Here is a 19,813-nt window from a genome sequence, read left to right on the forward strand (position 1 = left end):
AGAAGAGAGAGAAGATAGAGAGAGGAGAGAGAAGAGAGAGAGAGAAAGAAGAGAGAGAGAGAAAGAAGAGAGAGAGAGAGAAGAGGGAGAGAGAAAAGGAGAAGAGAAAGAGAGAGAAGAGAGGAGAGAGAGAGGAGAGAGAGAAGATAGAGGAGAGAAAGAGAAAGAAGAGAGAGAAGAGGGAGAGAGAGAAAGAAGAAGGAGAAGAGGAAGAGAGAGAAGATAGAGAGAGGAGAGAGAGAAAGAAGAGAGAGAGAGAGAAGATTGGGGAGGAAGGGACCTCTTTCAAATTGGATCTGTTGTCCCCCTTTTGGGGGAGTTGGGATGACATGGGGCCCGAAATCCTGGACTCAAGCTGGCTAGCTAGGATGCCGCTAGTGGATTCCCCTAAGTTAGCCAAGCCCACACATCTTAAAAAGTTATTGAGTTGTTGAGAAAAAGTTGTCGAGTTGTTCTCTAGGCTAAGGGGCCCCTCCCTGAAATCCAAGGGCCACAGCCCATGCTTGGCCCCCGCAGTCCTTTTACGGCTGACAACTTTTCACCCAGCCGAATGGGGGAAATCAGGAAAACGGTGCCATGAATTTAAATCCCTTTTAAATCGAGCTCTCGTCTTGGCAAAGGCGAAACGGCTCGATTGAGGAATGTTTCCCAGCAAGTGTGGTTTGGATCGAATCCGGCTGAGGTCAGCTGCATGCCAGTAGACCCTTTTGGGCTCGGACGTAGCCTTAAAGGGGGGACAGCGCATGCCACAGAAAACGCCAGGCTCGTGGGCGAATTCGCTGTTGCAGCTGCATAGCTGGCCAGCTGCTCGTGATGCCTGAACAAGCCTGTAACTTTGGTGCCAAATTCTGCAGCATTTAGAAAGTTGAGACCAAGGGTGAAATCCAGCAGGTTCTGATAGGTTCTGGAGAACCAGTAGCGGAAATTTTTGAGTAGTTGGGAGAACCGGGCAAATGCCACCTCTGGCTGGTCCTAGAGTGGGGAGGGAGTGGAGATTTTGGAGTATCCTTCCCCTGCCACACCCACCAAGCCATGAATTTCACCACTGGTTTAGACCCTGTTGTATTTATTAAGATAATTTAAGAGAGAGATGGGATAGACAGACTGACAGATGAAAGAGATAGTGAAAAGAGAGATATAATATAGATAGTGATAAGAGAGAGAGGATAGATAATTGATAGATGATACACTGATAAGAGAGATCACAGAGATAGACTAGAAAGAATAGAATAGGATAGATAGAATAGAATAGGAGAAATGAATAGAACAGTAGGAGAAATAATATAGGAGGGATAGGATAGAATAGGAGAAATGGGATAGAATAGAATAGGAGGGATAGGACAGAATAGAATAGAATAGGAGAAATAGAATAGGAGAAATAAAATAGGAGGGATAGGATAGAATAGAATAGGAGGGATAGAATAGAATAGGAGAAATGAATAGAACAGAGTAGGAGAAATAAAACAGGAGGGATAGGATAGAATAGGAGAAATAGAATAGAATAGAATAGGAGGGATAGGACAGAATAGAATAGAATAGGAGAAATGAATAGAATAGGAGAAATAAAATAGGAGGGATAGGATAGAATTGGAGGAATAGAATAGGAGGGATAGAATAGAATAGGAGAAATAGAATAGAATAGGAGAAATGAATAGAATAGGAGAAATAGAATAGAATAGGAGAAATAAAATAGGAGGGATAGGATAGGATAGAATAGGAGGGATAGAATAGAATAGAATAGGAGAAATGAATAGAATAGGAGAAATAGAATAGAATAGGAGAAATGAATAGAATAGGAGAAATAGAATAGGAGAAATGAATAGAATAGGAGAAATAGAATAGGAGAAATGAATAGAATAGGAGAAATAGAATAGGAGAAATGAATAGAATAGGAGGGATAGGATAGAATAGAATATAATAGGAGAAATGAATAGAATATGAGAAATAGGATAGAATAGAATAGGAGAAATAAAATAGGGATAGGATAGGATAGGATAGAATAGGAAAAAGAGAATAGGATTAGGTTTTAGGATTTTATTATATTTATATGCCGCCCTTTTCCCCCGAGGGGGACTCAGGGCGGCTCACAATTTAAATCAGCGAAGGGGGGTACAGACAAAAAATTAAAAAAACGAAACATAACAACGCATAGTTTAAAAAAAAACACAACAGTCATACCATTCGAGATGGGGGCAACAGCTCTTTAGAATAGGAGAAATTAATAGAACAGAATAGGAGAAATAAAATAGGAGGGATAGAATAGGAGAAATAAAATAGGGATAGGATAGGACAGAATAGCAGAAATAGAATAGAATAGGTAGGATAGGATAGATAGAATAATAAGATACAAACCTCAACTTTTTTGGGGGGCACAATAATATCCGCTAGCCAGTCCTAGAACCACAAACCAACCTCAGCAGCCAAAAACCCCGAAAAGCCAAGCGCTTCCGTCTCCAATCAAACCGTCTCGTCCTTCAGATTCCAGCTCTGGCAGTGGAGATGCCCGGTTCGGCGGACATTTCGGGGCTCAACTTGCAATTCGGGGCCTTGCAGTTTGGTTCGGAGCCCGTCCTCTCCGAGTACGAAGCCCCCCCTGCTCCAAGCACCACGGCCAGCCAGCCTCCCAACAGCCTCTACACGAGCACCGCCAGGTGAACACCCCCAAACCGCTCACAACGAGGGGGGGGGCTCAGCGGCGCTGTAGGTATCGGTTAGGTAGGATCGAGGTCCAGGTGCAGATGAGAAACACTCCCCTCCTCTTTAAATATATTTTTAATTGTATTCGAAACAAGATCAAAGTACAAAATGCAGAAACCCCCCCCCCCCCCAAAAAAATGGAAAGAATCCAAAAGAAAATTAAACCTCAAAAGAATTAAAAAAAGGGAAAAATCAAAAAGTAAATAGAACCAACAGAGGAACATCTGCTTCAGCAGATGTGAAATTTGCCATCCGCCCAATAGCGTTGATCACTCCTAGCACTCCCAAGTCCTCTTACCTTTCTGGGTTAGTTATATAGCCCAGCGGTCACCCACTGGTGGTCCGTGAGAAGATTTTGGTGGTCCGTAGAAAAATTATTAGCATTTTTTATATTTCACTCAATCAGGGGGTCCTCAAAGTACGGCCCCTGGGCTGGATACGTGCAATGAACGCTTGTGTTGCTGCAGAGAGTCTCCCCCCTTCGAGGTCTTTTTGTGGGAGTCGGAAGGGGGCAGAAATTCCATCTTGGGGTCTGCTTCGGCCTCCCGGTGGGGGGCGTTGGGCGAAGGCTGGAGGGAAGCCCCGCTGGGGGTGAAGAGCCGGAGGGCCTCGTTCCAGTGGGACTGCATCAAGGCCTGGAACCGGCTGACTCATCTCAGCCCGGTACCTGGCCTCGCACGCCCGCAGGTCTTCCCTCTGCTTGGAAAGCCTATGCTCCTAGTCCTCAGGGAGGTGCTTCTGCTGAGCCTCCTCCTCCTCCTCGGCCAGATCCAACGTGAACTGAGCCATTTTGCCAACTCTTTCTCCTGGAGGCTGCTCAGCTCCAGCAATTGAATCCTGTTGGGGCCCTAAAGAGCCCGGGGGGGGGGCAGGCGAGGAGTGGCAAGTAGAGGCCGGCAAGGCGCCCCTCGATGTGAACGACATTGAGTTGGCCACCGCCCACCCAGTCACAGGACCACCTAGCCACGCCCACCCAGCCGGTCATTAGGCAGATCATATGAGTGGATCCGCAGGGTTTAAAATTATGAATTTAGTGGTCCCTGAGGTCCGAAAGGTTGGCGATCTAGGGAGACATGGTTCTCTTCCCTTCTGGTCTCATCCACTTACGTTGCGTTTCTTCTCTCGTTCTCCCTTCCTAGCGAGTCTCTGCCCACGATTTCCTCCACAAGAGCCAGGATCCGGCCTTCCCGAGTGGCACCATGCCCACCGCAACGTATACCTCCCAGAACAGTGCTCAGGGACCACTGTACGAGCAGAGATCCACTCAGACCCGGCGGTACCCCAACTCCATCTCGTCCTCGCCCCAAAAAGACTTAAGCCAGGCCAAGGTAGGCTGGATCTCCTGGGCGCCCTCGGGGGCCCACAAAAGCTTGTCCCTAAGAGGGGAGGATTCCAGAGCGAGGCAGGTGGTGTAGTGGTTAAGGGGTTGGTCTCGCTCGAAACCAGGCGATGCTGAGTTCTAGTTCTGCCTTAGACGTGAAAGCCGGCTGAGTGAGTTTGGGCCAATCACCAAAGAGGGAGAATTCTAGTACCACCTTAGGCATGAAAGCCAGCTGGGTGAGTTTGGGCCAATCACCAGGAGAATGGGAGTTCTAGTCCCGCCTTAGGCATGAAAGCCAGTTGGATGAGTTTGGGCCAATCAATAGGAGACGGAGAGTTCTGGTCCCGCCTTAGGCATGACAGCCGGTTGGACGGGTTTGGGCCAATCAATAGGAGACGGAGAGTTCTAGTCCCGCCTTAAACATGAAAGCCGGTTGGACGGGTTTGGGCCAATCAATAGGAGACGGAGAGTTCTAGTCCCACCTTAAACATGAAAGCCGGTTGGACGGGTTTGGGCCAATCAATAGGAGACGGAGAGTTCTAGTCCCGCCTTAGGCATGAAAGCCGGTTGGATGGGTTTGGGCCAATCAATAGGAGACGGAGAGTTCTAGTCCCGCCTTAGGCATGAAAGCCGGTTGGATGGGTTTGGGCCAATCAATAGGAGACGGAGAGTTCTAGTCCCGCCTTAGGCATGAAAGCCGGTTGGATGAGTTTGGCCCAATCAATAGGAGACGGAGAGTTCTAGTCCCGCCTTAGGCGTGGAAGCCAGATGGGAGCCTTCCAATCAGTTCCCCTCTCTCAGCCCAAGCCACCTTGCAAGGTTGTTGTGGGGAAAACGGGAGGAAAGAGTATTAGATCATGTTCCCCGCTTTTAAGTTACCTGTGAAATCGCAACGGCGGGAGAAAAATGTATATATCTTGTTCCTTTCCTCTAGAATGGCTTCAGCTCGGTGGCACCGACGCAGTTGCAAACCACCCAGACAACTGAAGGTAAGGCCCCTGCCTCGCTTGGGCATGTGAGGGGGAGAGCAGGCGGTCTTCTGACTGACGCAGAACCGCCCGAAGAAAAGAATAGCTGAGAAATCAGGGTCGAGACTTGGGAGGAAAGCCAAGGGTGAATGGCCCCTCCCAGAGGACATATAAAAGAGGAGCGAAAGGGGGAGGGGGCTCTTGCAGGAAACGATTCCTTCGTCCGGCCGTTAAGATTCGTTTCAGGGGTGCGAAGATCTGCCCGTCAATCTCCGAGACTCTCTGCCCAGAGTCTTTCCTTGCCCAGCACCTCATCTGGGAAAATATTGGCAGCTTTCCAAGCTAGATGAGGTCTGTGGCGATACGTACTCCTTTGAGAGACTGTTTGCCTAGCCTTGGCCGAAGGCGGAGAGGGATTCACATTCGTTGAACAAAAGGGGTTTTATCAGGACTCTCAGCCTCCTGTTCTTTCGGGAAGCCCTAGAACGCTACCTAGGTCAGCGATGGCAAACTTTCCCAGTGCCCAAAAGGGGAACATACATGCATGCGTGTGAATGTGTCCATGCCACAGTGCCAGAAACCTTGGAAGACCAGCTGGCTGGGTGTGCACATGCCTCCTTTTTTTTTGCTGTTTTTTTGGGGGGACATTTTCAGGCTGTTTTTCGGGCCAAAACCAGCTTGAAAAACGGCCTGGAAAACACCCTGAAAACACAGCCTGAAAATGGCCCAAGAAGGGTATGAAAAAGCCCCCCGCCCCATTCCGATGCCCGCAAAGCCCAGCGTTGCCACCTCTGGCATGTGTTCCATTCGTTTGCCATCAGAAGACCACCTAGGTGTTTCTCCACCTCGGCCATTTTAAGAGGCGTGGACTTCAACTCCCAGAATCCCGCAGGAATTCCTCGCCTCTTAAAGCCACAGACGGTGGCCTAACATGGTCACTTTTAAGAGCCCGTCCCCAGCAGAATCACACCAGCAATAGAACATTTCCCATTCTGCCATTGCAAAACCCTATTGGCTGCTTACGCCCTCTGCCTCTCTCTTGCCTCTTTGACCTCCCCCCCCTCCCCTCCCCCCCAGGTTCCGCCGGGTCTGCTGTCAAATCCGACTCCCCTTCGGCCCCCAGCATCACCGCCCCTCTGAGCGACGCCGTATCGCCGCCTCCCTGTTGACCACAGCCACCCAGCATTCCTCGGTGCTGAGCAGCCTGAATCACGCCGAGGAGCTCTCGAATACAGCCGCCACGCAACACAGCAGGTACCAGTGAGAGATTGGGAGGGCCGCTGCCAGCGAACCCCCCTTCCCCCAAACTCTTCACCTTCCGTGCCTCGAGCTTACAGTTCCGGTTCCCCCACCACCACCATAGAGTCTCCTCCTAGCATGGCGTCCTTTTTCCTCTGCCTGTCCTAAGCGAAACCCTTATCGATTATTCTTATTTTTATCTTTGCGGCTTCTGGGCCCAAAATCTTACAGCTATCGAAGCCCCCCCCAAAACCCCTACAAAGCTCGCTTGGAAAGAGTAAACTTTACAGCAGATACCCCCCCCTTGACTCGTATTTACGACAGTTGCAGCGTCCCGGCGTTACGTGATTTCCCTTTTTTCCCCAACCTTCTGTCCGGCTAAGTCAACGATGAAGCCCGATCGACTTCACAACTAAACTTGTGATTTGCTTAACCAATCGTGGCAATGAAGGTCGTAAGGCGGGGGGGGGCAAAACTCACTTCCACCCGTGTCTCACTTAGCCACATAAATGTTGGGACTCCACATTGTGGTTGTAAGTCGAGGGCTTCCTGTATTCTTTCATCCCTCTGCTGGCAGAGGAAAAAGGATGCCCTGCTAGGAGGAGACTCTATGGTGGGGGGAACCGGATTTCCGCTCGGCTCCAGAATTGAACGACGGGTTAGGATCTTTGTGGCTCTTTTGAGTGTTTTAAAGCTTGCCGAGCCCTGGACTAACTTTTTTAACAGCGGCTGGCAGTTTCGCTTAACAGTTGTGTCAAGGGAGGTCACGCAATGAAGCGAAACTCAACTTGGACGCCTCCCTTAAAACAACAGAAAATTTGGACTCCGTGGTCGCCGTAAATCGAGGACTTTTTTAATGCCTGCATTTCTGAAGACAGGCAGCTTCAAATCGTAGCACAGCAGCAGAGCAACAAGAAGGATTAAGAAAAACGAGGGTCTTTTAGTTCGATTTCACTAGAGGAATCCGTGTTGGAGAAAACCGGGCCGACTTAAATGATTGTGAAGGAAGGAAGGAAGGAAGGAAGGAAGGAAGGAAGGAAGGAAGGAAGGAGATGGGAATGAAGGGAAAGGAAGGAAGGAAAGAAGGAAGGAAGGAAGGAAGGAAGGAAGGAGATGGGAATGAAGGGAAAGGAAGGAAGGAAGGAGATGGAAATTAAGGGAAAGGAAGAAAGGAGATAGGAAGGAAGGGAAAGGAAGGAAGGAAGGAAAATGATTAAAATGTTGATTTACCAGCCTTGCTGTTTCTTCCCACAGTACCTTACCTGCCCAACAGAACAGCCTCTCTTCCTCAACTTCCTCTGGTCGCACGTCAACTTCGACTCTCTTGGTGAGTGGGGGGGGTCCTGAACCAGGGGGGGGAGAGAGAAATATCTGAGAAATATTCAATAGAATAGGATATAATTCAATATTAAGACAACCCCCCCTCTCGGCTCTGAACCGTCTCCCTCCTCATGCCCCCTGTGGCTTTCTCCCCATCGTCTTTCCCCCTCCTCTCTGTAGCACACCAGCATGGAGAGCGAAGCCGTGCTCCACTCTTCTACAAGCACTTTCTCCACCGCCTCCAGTACCGTCTCGGCTGCACCGCCGGTGGTGAGCGCTCCCTCAAGCCTGAGCAGCGTCAGCAGCCTGGGCCTGAGCCTCAGTAATAACTCCACCGTGACGGCCACCACACGCAACTCCATAGCCACGACGTCAGGTGCCTCCTCAAGGACCAGGGTTGGGTTGGGGTTGGGTTGGTTGAGTTGGGATTTGGTTGGGTTGGGTTGGGTTGGGTTGAGTTGGTTGGTGTGACAATCTGGTGATGACCGTTGGATTGGGAGAGGATTTCAAGGTGGGTGGAGTCCTTTGAAGGAGGGCAGGTCAAAAAAGAAATGACTGTGTGGGATTCTAGGATAGCTGAACCAGTAAAGCCTGGGAGAAATTTCTCTCTACTCCGCCGTATAGCGAAACTGAATCATGTTGGGGCTGTCTTGAGTCTCTTCCTCACTCACCCTCTGCACTTCCCCCAGGATGAAATTATAACCCTCTTTTCTCTTCCCCCTCCTTTTCCTCTTCATCGTTTCCTTCTCCTTTCTCTTCTCCTCTATCTTCATAATTTCCATCTCCTCTTTATTTCTGCTCCTCTTCTTCTTTTTCTCCTCTCTTCTTTTTCTCCCTCTTCCTTTTCTTCCTTCTCTCTGTTTCTCCTCCTCTTCCTTTTCCTCCTCCTTTTCCTTCTACTCTTCTCCTTTTCCTTTTCCTCTTCTTCGTCTTCTCTGTTTTCCTTCTCTCTTCTCCTCCTCCTCGTCATCTTCATCATTTCCTTCTCCTTTCTCTTTTCCCCCATATCCTCTTTATTTCTCCACCTCTTATTCTTTTTCCTCCTCCTCTTCCTCCTTCTCTCTTTTTCTCCTCCTCCTTCCTTTTCCTCCTCCTCCCCTCTCCTACTCCTCCTTCTCTTCCTTTTCCTCCTCTCTTTTCCTCTTCTTCCTTTTTCTCTTCTTCATCTTCTCCTCTGTTTTCCTCCTCTCTTCTTCTCCTCTTCCTTTTCTTCCTCCTTGTCATATTCATCATTTCCTTCTCTTTTCTCCATCTTCATCATTTCCATCTCTTTATTTCTCCTCCTCTTTTTCTCCTCTCTTCTTTTTCTCCTCCTTCTTTTTTCTCCCTCTTCCTTTTCCTCCTCTTCCTTTTCCTCCTCCTCTTCCTCCTTCCTCTCCTTTTCCTCCTCCTCCTTTTCCTCCTCCTTCCTCCCTTCTCCTTTTCCCTTTCCTCCTCCTCTTTTCCTCCTCTCTTCTTCTCCTCTTCCTTTTCCTCCCCTCTTCTTCTTCCTCTCCTTTTTCTTCCTCTTCCACCTCTTTCCTCCCCCTCCTCCATCATCCTTATCCTTATAGGAAAGGCTCCCCCAACCTGCTCCCGGCGTGCCACCATTATTGCCGAAACCCGTACATCATGGCGCCAGGGCTGCTGCACGCCTACCCGGTGAGTCAGGCCCACCGGGCCATCCTCCCCACCAGCGAACCCACGCTAGTAGATCCTACTCCACTCTTAAACCAGTAGAGGAGCAGGAGGGACAGCGCGTGGGAGAACAACCCCGAGCAGTACCGGATGTGGTTGACGCAGCCCCTCAAACACTGCCTGAACTCACAACAACTGTCTCGGACACCCATTGGCAAGAAGAAGAAGGGGAAAAAAATGCAAATAAGGAGGGCGGGATCCTCTCTTTCACTGGGGAGAGAAAAACCTAGTTTATTCTTCAGCCCATCTCTAAATCAGATAGTCTTGTCGCTGTTAACAAAGGACGCCAGTTAAAGTAGCTGTTCTCCCGGGGATTTTAGGAAGTAAAATGTCCAGGATAAACATTTATCCTAAAATATTATGATTCCCCCCCCCCCCAAACTTGTTGTGGCCTGCCAGCAGAGCTGGCTGCAGATTCGGACAGTGAGGAGGTTGGGGAGGAAGATGGGTCAGTCCTGGAGTCTGGGGAGGCTCTGACGAGGGCTCTGTGTCGGAGGCAGAGAGGGGGCCGCCGCCGTCTGGCAGTTATCAGCTGCCTTCAGAGTCAGACATCAGTGAGGCAGAAGAACAGCTGGAGCCTGTTCCCAGTGTGCGCATACACAGAGTTGCCAGACACGAAGGGAACAGCTAAAGAACAGGGGTCGACTTGGGAGGAAGGCCACAGGAGGACGATGAATGGCCCCTCCCAGAGAGAATAAAAGAGAAGCGAAAGGGGAATGGAGCTTGCAGGAGACCATTAGTTGACTTCATTGATTCGTGACTCTCTGAGGCTCCTGGCCAAGTTCTGCAGAGATCGGCCTGGCAGCTCTCTCCAAGCCTGATAAGGTCTGTGACTGTAATCCTCCCTCGAAACACCTTGGTGGAGGGTGAATGGGCAAAATTCACAGCAGATCAATAAGGGGTTTTTTCTCGAGACCAAAAGTTTGCTTCAGACTCTCAGGAAGCCTCGGCCAGAACACCACTTGAATAAACTGTAGGAAATTTTCTCCGAGTTTCCTGATCTGATTACAGAATCCTGCTGCTTAACCTGCAAACAACGTAACACCAAGCATGTTATTTTATTTAGAGTTAAGCGGTGTTACTACTCCGCGGTTAAATAAAAGGGACATTCTGTGCGTGTCAGGGAACAATCCCAAAAAAAATGATCACGTGTGCACAGTCACATATGCACAGCACAGGCTTCTTTCGGTTGTCGACTTGAGTGGAAAAATCGAAAGGCTTTTTGTTTTCCACTTGTACATTTGTGGAGTTTACACGTTTGGATGAAGTCTCTCCTAGATAGGGTTAGGGTTAGCACAACACATTGTAATTTTATTTTTAAGGCAGGCGTATGACCAGTATATAAATATCTTGCTGTAACTTAAAGACATCCAGATCCCTAAATCTTGTCTCTTTGAAATCCTAGTTAGGGAATCCAAAAAAAGAAAGAAATAATAATAATCTCATTTGAAACATTTTGGAGATTTCCTGATTTCTCCCTCCCTCCCTCCTCTCTCTCTCACTTGTAATTCACTCTGTTTCTGTTGCAGCCCCCAAGTTTACGGCTACGATGACTTACAGATGCTGCAGACAAGGTTCCCCTTGGTGAGTTAAAACCCAGCCTTCCCCAACAGCCAGTCCTCAGACTTACGGCCACAACGGAGCCCAAAATTTCTGTTGCTCAGCGAGACGTTGGTCACATGAGCCTTTGCCCCGTTTTACGAACACTCTTGCCGCCGTTGAAAGTTTCCAAACAAACAATTTAAAATGAGGATAGGGTGAAAACGCAACAGTTCTAAGATAAAATACGACAATTTGTTGGAATATAAGACCCAACTTCCCCCCCTCTCCCCCCCAAAAAAGAGGGTGAAAATCTGGGTGCGACTTAGACACTGAATACAACATTTTTGGCCTCCCGAAAGCCCACCCCCTTCACAAAAATGGACGTGTAGAGGGTTTGGGAGGCCTACATAGTGCTCCTGGGGGCTGGGGAGGGCAGAAAAGGGCCATTTTTGCTCATTTTTGCCACCCCCTCCCCTCCCCGGTCCCTAGGAACATACTACAAGCCTCCTAAAGGCTATGCGTGCCCTTTTCGGGGCAAAAAATAAGCCTGTTTTTGCAAACAAATGAGGCATTTTTCTTTGTTTTTGCGCCCTCCCCCCCAAAAGCCCCCGGGAGCAATTTGCAGCCTTCTCAAATTCTCTACATGCCCCGTTTTTCACCCAAAAAATGAGGTGTTCAGAGAATTTGGGACATCTGCAGAGTGCAAACTTTTTTTTTAAAAAAATTACCTCTTCAAAATCTTGGTGTGTCTGATATACTCCGAAAAATATGGGTAATACGCAAATATGTAAAATAGAATAAAATGGGCTAAAATTATATTCCGGCATCGCCCTTGTAAACCTACCCCAATCAGGCCGTTGCCCAAGGGAATCGCCTGCACTGGTTAAATTCGTCCCTCGGTTGTGAAGGGATTCACCCTTGAATTTGCTTATCCGAAGGTCGCAAAGGGGATCGCTTGGCCCCTGGGAACGCTGCGACCGTAATAAATACGAGTTGCCAAGCAGCTGAATTTGGATCACGTGACCTGGGGATGCTAAACGGCCGTAACAGTGAAAAATGGTCCTAGGTCCCTTTTCTAAGTGCCGTTGTAACTTTGAATACAATAACGAATGGTTATTGTCAAGTCTTCCAAATGTAATTTCCCGTTCCTGGGGTGTAACTTCACTTTCCTCTTCCTCCTCCTCCCTCCCTTCCTTCCAGGACTACTACAGTATCCCGTTCCCCACCCCCAACCACCCCTCTGACCGGAAGAGATGCAAGCTTGAATAGCAACCCTTATTCTGGTAAGCGGCGAGACCGGAAGGGAGGGAGATTCCTCTGGGGCAAAACAGATGGCAAACCAAATCTTTCGCCTGGTTTGGCGGCTTCGTTGTCTTTGGAGCAGGGGCCTTGTGCCATGTGAAGAAGGGCGGGGGCGTTCTTCTCCTGAAGAGTCGGGTCAGCCTGCGCTGTTCTCTCCATCTCCCCACTCTCCCTGCTCTTGGACCAGGAGACGGTGGCCCTTGCTCCTCGCCTGAGCTTTGTCATTCATGTTCACTGCTTAGCCTCCCTCTATCATCCTGCCCCCCCCTCCCCTTCCTCCAAGCCGTCCCAATTCTGAAAGGCCTGACTGGCCCTGCTTGGAGGAAGGGGGAGCAGGATGACCATGAAGGGCTAAGCAGTGAACACGAGAGACCGAGAGCTCAGGCGAGGAGCAAGGACCACCGCCTCCTGATCCAAGAGTACGGAGAGTGGAAAGAAGGCTGTGAACAGCGCAGACTGACCCGACTATTCTGGAGAAGAACGTAAGGCACATCTGGGAATGAGGCTTAAGGAGGTGCTGTGGGGAGGCGCATTTGTCGGGAGCAAACGCCGAATTCCTGAAGTGCTGGGTGCTGACGTTGGAACTTGAACTTGAGTCCTGGCCTAATTAAAACTGGATCCTTTGCTTCCTGAACTCTCGCTTTGCCTGCTGGATTCATGCTGTGCAGCCTTGGTGTACACAGCGCTGGGCTGGACTATTTGCATCCAGAGGCTGCTTGCGGAGTGTGGGTGTGTGTTTGTTTATTTGCTCTGGGAGTGACCAGAAACATGGGAGCGGGGAAAATTTTGGAGCAAGAAAGGAGCGGTTTGAACCGCCAGCTGCTGGTGTTATTCCCTGGCCGTGCCCGGGGATCATCCCACCATCTTGCCCGCACGGCACGAATTTACCAGGATCACGCTTACCTACGTGTCCTTAACACCCCTTTTTTTTTCTCTTCCAGGTGATCTCACGAAATTTGGCCGAGGCGATGCCTCTTCCCCGCGCCGGCGACCACGCTGGCCCAGCCTCAACAGAACCAGACCCAAACGCATCATACCACCCAACAGACCTTCCTCAACCCGGCCTTGCCGCCTGGCTACAGTTATACCAGCCTGCCCTACTACACTGGGGTTCCTGGGCTGCCCAGCACCTTCCAGTACGGGCCCGCTGTCTTTCCCGTGAGTGTGGCCAGCCTGCTGTGGGATTAAAGGGGATGGGAGGGTGGGTGGGTGAGCCTCTTTCCTGCCTCTCCCCCTCCCTCTCCTCCTTCCCCAGCTCATTCTCCTCCTCTTTCCCCAGGTCGCCCCGACTTCTTCCAAACAGCACAGCGTCAATGTCAGCGTGAATGCCTCGGCCGCCCCATTTCAGCAAGCCAGTGGTTATGGGTCCCACGGATACAGCACGGGTAAGGAGATTTGAATGGGCATGGGAGTGGGGGGAGGGCTTTGATTTGCATGGAGTGGGGAGGAGCAGAACCTGTTCTGACTGAGGCTTCCCGAGAGCCTGAAGCAGGCTCCCGACAAAAAAAACCTTTTTATTAATTTTCCCGTGAATTCTGCTCATTCCCATCCAGCAAAGTCTTTCAAGGGAGGATTTATGGTCACAGACCTTATCAGGCTTGGAGAGCTGCCAGGCCAATCTCTGCAGAACTTGGCCAGGAGTCTCGGAGAGTCCCGAACCCCAATGAATTGAATTAATGGTCTCCTGCAAACTCCACTCCCCTCACTCCTCTTTTATCTCTGGGAGGGGCCATTCACCGTCCACCTGTGGCTTTACTCCCAAGTCGACCCCTGTTCTTTAGCTGTTCCCTTGTCTGGCAACTCTGCGCTTCCACACACTGGGAACAGGCTCCAGCTGTTCTTCTGCCTCCCTGATGTCTGACTCCGAAGGCAGCTGATAACTGGCATACGGCTCTGGCCCCCTTCTGCCTCCGACACAGAGCCTTCATCAGAGCCTCCCCCAGACGCCCAGGTTCCTCCCCAACCTCCTCACTATCCGAATCTGCTGCCATAACCATGTTGCTTGTATTTTTCAATTTATATTGTTTTGTTTGTTTCCTAGTATAATTTTGATGGCTTATTAGTAACCTATGACTATCCCTAAGTGTTGTTTCTTATGCTTCTTGATGAATGTATTCTATTTTATTTTTATTTTTGTGCACGGAGAGCATCTGCACCAAAGACAAATTGCTTGTGTGTCCAATCACACTTGGCCATAAAGAATTCTATTCTTTTCTCTTTTCTATGTTCTATTCTATTATCTCTTCTCTGTTCTGTTCTGTTCTATTCTTTTCTATTCTGCCTAAGAATTCAAGATTTACAGACAATTCGTATTGGTTACATAAGTTTCTAACCCACTTTTAGATGCTAATTCTAACCGATTGATAATTAATTGCTAATTCTGCTCTGCTTCCCCCACCCCCTTTTTCCTTCTTCTCCAGGAGTTTCTGTAACATCCAGTAACACAGGAGTGCCTGATATCTCTGGGTCTGTTTATTCTAAAACACAGGTGGTAGTCGGGGGAAAAAAAAGGGTATTTATCCCTGGGAGGCAAGGGATAAAAAGATTACAATCACCCAGAGATGGGGGAGTTCTAGTCCTGCCTTAAGCTTGGAATTTAGCTGGCGGACTTTGAGCCAATCACCAGGAGACAGTGAGTTCTAGTCCCACCTTAGGCAGAAAGTCAGCTGGGGGACTTTGAGCCAATCACTAGGAGACGTGAGTTCTAGTCCCACCTTAGGCATGAAAGTCAGCTGGGGGACTTTGAGCCAATCACTAGGAGATGGGGAGTTCTAGTCCACCTTAGGCATGAAAGTCGGCTCAGGGACTTTGGGCAAATTACCTGGACACGGGGAGTTCTAGTCCTGCCTCAGAAGTGAAAGTTGGCTGGATGATTTTGGGCCAATCACCGGCTGACGGTGAGTTCCAGTTCCTCCTTAAGCCATGTGGGCGACTGTGGGCTGGGGAATTCTGGGAGTTGAAGTCCGCGAGTCTCAAAAGTTGCCAATTTTGGCATGAGAGAGTGTATGAGCCGACCTCCCGTTTCCTTCCCTCCGCAGCAGTCCTTTGAGAAGCAGGGATTTCACACTGGACGCCAGCGGCCTCCTTCAACTTGCCGTCGGCGCTGGGCAGCGGGGCCCCATCAACCCTGCCACGGCCGCGGCCTACCCCCCGGCTCCCTTCATGCACATCCTGACCCCCCACCAACAACCTCACTCCCAAATCTTGCATCACCATTTGCAGCAAGATGGGCAGGTAAGTCGGAAGGTGCACCTGAGATGGATTTGGAGTCCTTGCTGGCTCTCACCCTTGAACCCAGAACTTTCCATAATCTGCCTCTCTCTGTGTCTGCCTGCCTGCCTATATATTTCTCATCTATGCATGTTAATCCATCTACCAGTCTAAGCTATCTATCTGTCTGTCTCTTTCTATATATCTATCTGTCTGTCTATCTGTATCATCTATATCATTTTTATCTATATCATATTTCTATCTATCATCTTTCTATCTGTCATCTATAATCATATTTCTATCTATCATCTATATCTACCATATCTATCTACCTATCATCAATCCATCTATCTATAATCTGTCTGTCTGTCTGTCTGTCTATATCTATATCTCTGCCTCTCTCATATCTATCGATCTATCATCCATCCATCCATCCATCCTATCTTTTCCTTACTTACATAACCTTCCTTTCTTCTTTCCCTTCCCTTTTGCTCCCATCCATCCATCTCTCTATCCATCTACCAACCATCCATCCATCCATCCCTCTCTCTCTCTCCATCTATCATGTTTTCCTTACATACTTACCTCTTCCCTTTCTTCCTATCCTTGTCATTTCCTTCCTTCTCCTTCCTTCCTTTCCTTTTCCCTATACCTCCCTCGATATCATATCTATATCTACCATATCTATCTACCTATCACATCCATCTATATCATCTTATCTATCTATATCTATCTATCTATCTATCTATCTATCTATCTATCTATCTATCTATCTATCTATCTTGCATCTCTGTCTATCATCTATCTCTTATCTCAAACATCTCTTTTATGTATCTTATCTATCATTTATTTGTCTCCATATATCTACTATCTATCTAATCTATATCTCCTATCATCCATCCATCTATCATCTTATCTATCTATCTATCTATCTATCTATCTATCTATCTATCTATCTATCTATCTACTCTCTATTTCTATCTCTGTCTGTCTATCTATATATAGGTATTATCTACCACCTACCTACACATTTATCATCCCTACTTCCTCCTTCCTTCCTTCCTTCCTTCCTTCCTTCCTTCCTTCCTTCCTTCCTTCCCACTTATCTACCTACCTACTCACCTATCATCTAAATACTTGTCTTATCATCTCTTATCTGTCTGTCAAATTTATTGGCCAAACGTCTTACCCAGGGTTAACTCTGGGAAGCTTAAATATTAAAAAAAAAAATCAACCCTCAAACTATATAAACACTACAAAACACTAGAAAAAAACACATGTCTTAACGTTCCCATCCTTTCATATCCTCTCTCCATGCGGCTGCAAGACTCCCAGAATAGTGACAGGCGATGCAAGAATTTAACCAATACATTTTCCAATATATATTCCCCCCCCCCCTCAATTCCGTTGCTCGATTCTGGGGCATTTGGGGCTCAAGTCAACTCCGGGGCGTGAAGGGGTGGGGTGGTGCTGTTGACCGACCCTCAACCCCTTTTCTCCCTCCCCCCTCTGCAGAGCAGCACCGGCCAGCGCAGCCAAGGCAGTTCCATCCCGCAGAAATCACAGGCTAACAAGTCGGCCTACAACAGCTACAATGGGGCGCCAACTGACCCCCCCCCCCTTCTTCTTCTCCTCCTCCACGGCGGCAGCAGCAGCAGCAGAGTGACACTTCAACCGAGAGACCGGCAGAAGGACCACGACCGAGACCCATAAAAAAAAAAAAGAACGAGAAAAACACCCCCCCTCTGCCCCTCCCTCCACCACACGGGAGAGAGCCTCCCTCCCCCCCTCGGCACAACGGCCCCCCCAAAAAAAGCCTTGGGAGATGCCGTGCGGCGACCTCGACCGTACGATCCTCCCTCCTTCCCTTCTTCCTTTCATTCCCCCCCCCTCCCCTTCCCTTTTATCGTATGTAATATAGAATTTATATCTTTTCTTTTTCTCTTTTCTCCTTCTCTTTTTTTTCCCTCCTCCCTTCCCCGCATTAATTCAGAGAGCCGTTCGCGTTTTAGGGGCCTTTCTTCCCTTTTCCTTTTATTTTCTGTTTTGTTTTCTACTCCTTGACTCTTCGCCCCGCCCGAGCCTTGCCCACCGCCCCCCCTCTCCCCCCACCCCACAAAAAATATGAATTACTGCCCAATGAATCCAAAGGAGGCAATTACCTGGAATCCCCTCCCTCTTTCCCCCTCCCTCCCCCAATGCCCTCCCCTCCTTTATTATTAGGAATAAGAGCAGTAATTGATCTGTAAGTTAATTAGTTGAAGTGGTTTTTTTTGTACTGTGTTCTAAATTTAATGGATAAATGTGTCTTGTATATAAAATGAAAACCCCATTCTGTTTTTCTGGACGCACCTTGGTTTTTCTTTTCTCTCCCCCCCCCCTTTTTTTTTCTGGATCTTGAAACAAACATCCATTCATGTCTTCCTCGAACTAGCGACCGTTTGAACGTGTCACAATGCTTGGAAAAGGGGCGTTTAAATATGATGAAAGTTCTCCAAGGTTGCGTGCCCTCAATTCGCACTTAAGGACCACCGCAGGAAACCTAAAAGCGAGTCAAGTTACATGATTTTACAACCGTCGCGACATGCACGGGGACGGTTGGCTCCCATTTGGTCGTATGTCGAGGACTGCCTCCAAGGTTTGGCGGGGAATTGTGTTTGGCAACAAAAGAGATCAATTGGGGCTTTCTGGGAGGGGAGAAAATTAGAAACCAAACAGACCCTTTGGAAGTTAAATTAAATTTTAAACATAACCTGGCAGAACTTTTGGCAACCTTGTGATGGATATGATAAAGAAGACAATATTTGCTGTACGGTTTGAACAATTCAACATCCCTGAAAGGGGAAAGCAAAGAGAAAATCGCCACTTTTAAATGGGAATTTAACTGGACGGAGAAGAAACAGTTTATTTCTCTTTTTTAAAGGGCTCCCGTTGCAAATAATACTGGTTTTTGCAGAAGTTCTCCTTGAAAATAAGTTTTTTTTAAAAAAAGAGGGATTCCAATAGACAAGAATATCTGTAATTCGCAAAGATTGGAACTAAAATATTGAACAAATAATGGTGTTTTTTTTAGAAGTTCTCATAAAAATATTATTTTAAGAAGTTCCTTTAACAAATGGGAATGAGGGCAACAGTTTATTTCCAGTATTTTATTTGGCAAGAACTCAAGAGGAGAAAATACGATAGATGGATCTTAAATGACAGATCTCAGCCAAATTCGGAATATTGTATTGACTGACAACTGAAACCAAGTCTTAACAGAGGCTTTACCTTGGAGACTAGCCATGAATGAGGGGGAAAGGGGATTTAAAAATATAATTTCATCACAGACAATTCTAGAGCTAATCTGGGATTAGCGATTTGTACAGGCCCAGACTTCAACTCCCAGAATTCCTCCGCCCCTTTGCTTCGCCGCCTTCGCTTTAGCTTCCCTGTCGGGGATTCTGGGAGTTGAAGTCTCTCCCAAGATGGAGTAACGTCGCTTCGGGAGTGACGTGATGGGCCGGGCGCGACGAGGTTGTGAAAGGGCGGCGTCGCTTGACGGCACAGAGGCGCCTTTCGCGACGGGGTGGCGGAAGCGAGCGCTGCTGCGCTTGGGGAGAGCGGCGTCGCTTACGGCCGCTCGGCGGGATGAGCGTTTTCGACCTTTTCCGAGGCTTTTTCGGCTTCCGGAGGTGAGATCTGGGGGTCCCTCGGACGGTCGGGCCCTGGGGCGGCCCCTGCTCCCGCTCCCCCGCCCCGGAAGCCCTCCGAGCGCCTGCAGTGGGCAGCGGCCTCACCGGTTTCCGGGGCGGGGGGTGGACCACCGACCCCATCATCCCCTGCCCCAGGAGGGGTCGGGGAGGGGGGGCTGTGGCCCCGTCCATAAACGGGGCCCTCCAAGGCCTGGGAGGCTGAAGCAGCACCTCTTGGATTCCCTCCTTCCCCAAATATGTGTGTGTGACGTATATATATATTTCTGTACACGTCTGTGTGTGTGTAAGTGTATATGTCTGTTGTATGTGTGTATACGTGTCTGTGTATAAATATGTGTGTGTGTGTTTCTGTACATGTGTATACATGTGTGTATATGTGTGTATGTGTATATGTGTGTGTATACGTGTCTGTATAAATATGTGTGTATGTATTTCTGTACATAAGTGTGTAAGTGTATACATGTGTGTATATGCGTGTATGTGTATAAGTGTATCTGTGTGTATGTATATGTATGTAGTATGTATATGTGTCTGTGTATAAATATGTGTATGTATTTCTGTACATGTGTATACATGTGTGTATATGTGTGTGTGTATATGTGTCTGTATAAATATGTGTGTATGTATTTTTGTACATGTGTATGTGTAAGTGTATACATTTGTGTATATGCGTGTATGTGTATATCTGTGTGTGTGTGTGTGTGTATTCGGGTGAGTATGTGTGAGTGTCTATAAAAAGATATGGATGTCATTCCTCCCTTTAACCTTCACAACCACCTTGCGAGGTAGGCTGGGGCCAGACCCATCCCCAACACATGCGTGCACACACCCCTGGGCTACAG

At 48.4% G+C, this 19,813-nt stretch overlaps 2 protein-coding genes across 2 annotated transcripts in view; one reads left to right on the top strand and one right to left on the bottom strand.

The window, feature by feature from the left end:
* Window positions 1-16,999, top strand: part of UBAP2L (ubiquitin associated protein 2 like) — a 38,690-nt gene extending 21,691 nt beyond the window's left edge. The window contains 21 exon segments of the mRNA XM_032233936.1: window positions 2,479-2,651; window positions 3,837-3,859; window positions 3,862-4,025; window positions 4,953-5,007; window positions 6,064-6,135; window positions 6,138-6,240; window positions 7,480-7,552; window positions 7,726-7,923; window positions 9,099-9,143; window positions 9,145-9,186; window positions 10,753-10,806; window positions 11,965-11,991; window positions 11,993-12,047; window positions 13,008-13,040; window positions 13,043-13,224; window positions 13,346-13,451; window positions 14,487-14,554; window positions 15,105-15,135; window positions 15,138-15,176; window positions 15,179-15,300; window positions 16,792-16,999. Coding sequence (XP_032089827.1) covers window positions 2,479-2,651; window positions 3,837-3,859; window positions 3,862-4,025; window positions 4,953-5,007; window positions 6,064-6,135; window positions 6,138-6,240; window positions 7,480-7,552; window positions 7,726-7,923; window positions 9,099-9,143; window positions 9,145-9,186; window positions 10,753-10,806; window positions 11,965-11,991; window positions 11,993-12,047; window positions 13,008-13,040; window positions 13,043-13,224; window positions 13,346-13,451; window positions 14,487-14,554; window positions 15,105-15,135; window positions 15,138-15,176; window positions 15,179-15,300; window positions 16,792-16,989 — 1,863 coding nt within the window. The 3' untranslated portion in view covers window positions 16,990-16,999.
* A 707-nt stretch (window positions 17,000-17,706) lies between these two features.
* CELF3 (CUGBP Elav-like family member 3) overlaps window positions 17,707-19,813 on the bottom strand; it is a 30,430-nt gene continuing 28,323 nt past the window's right edge. The window contains exons 7-8 of the mRNA XM_032234260.1: window positions 18,030-18,110; window positions 17,707-17,818 (exon numbers count right to left, since the gene is read on the bottom strand). Of these exons, the coding sequence (XP_032090151.1) occupies window positions 17,707-17,818; window positions 18,030-18,110 (193 nt within the window). The remainder of the gene's footprint in view (window positions 17,819-18,029; window positions 18,111-19,813) is intronic.

The sequence above is a fragment of the Thamnophis elegans genome, chromosome 17, assembly GCF_009769535.1.
Source record: "Thamnophis elegans isolate rThaEle1 chromosome 17, rThaEle1.pri, whole genome shotgun sequence".
In the NCBI taxonomy this organism is placed as follows: domain Eukaryota; kingdom Metazoa; phylum Chordata; class Lepidosauria; order Squamata; family Colubridae; genus Thamnophis; species Thamnophis elegans.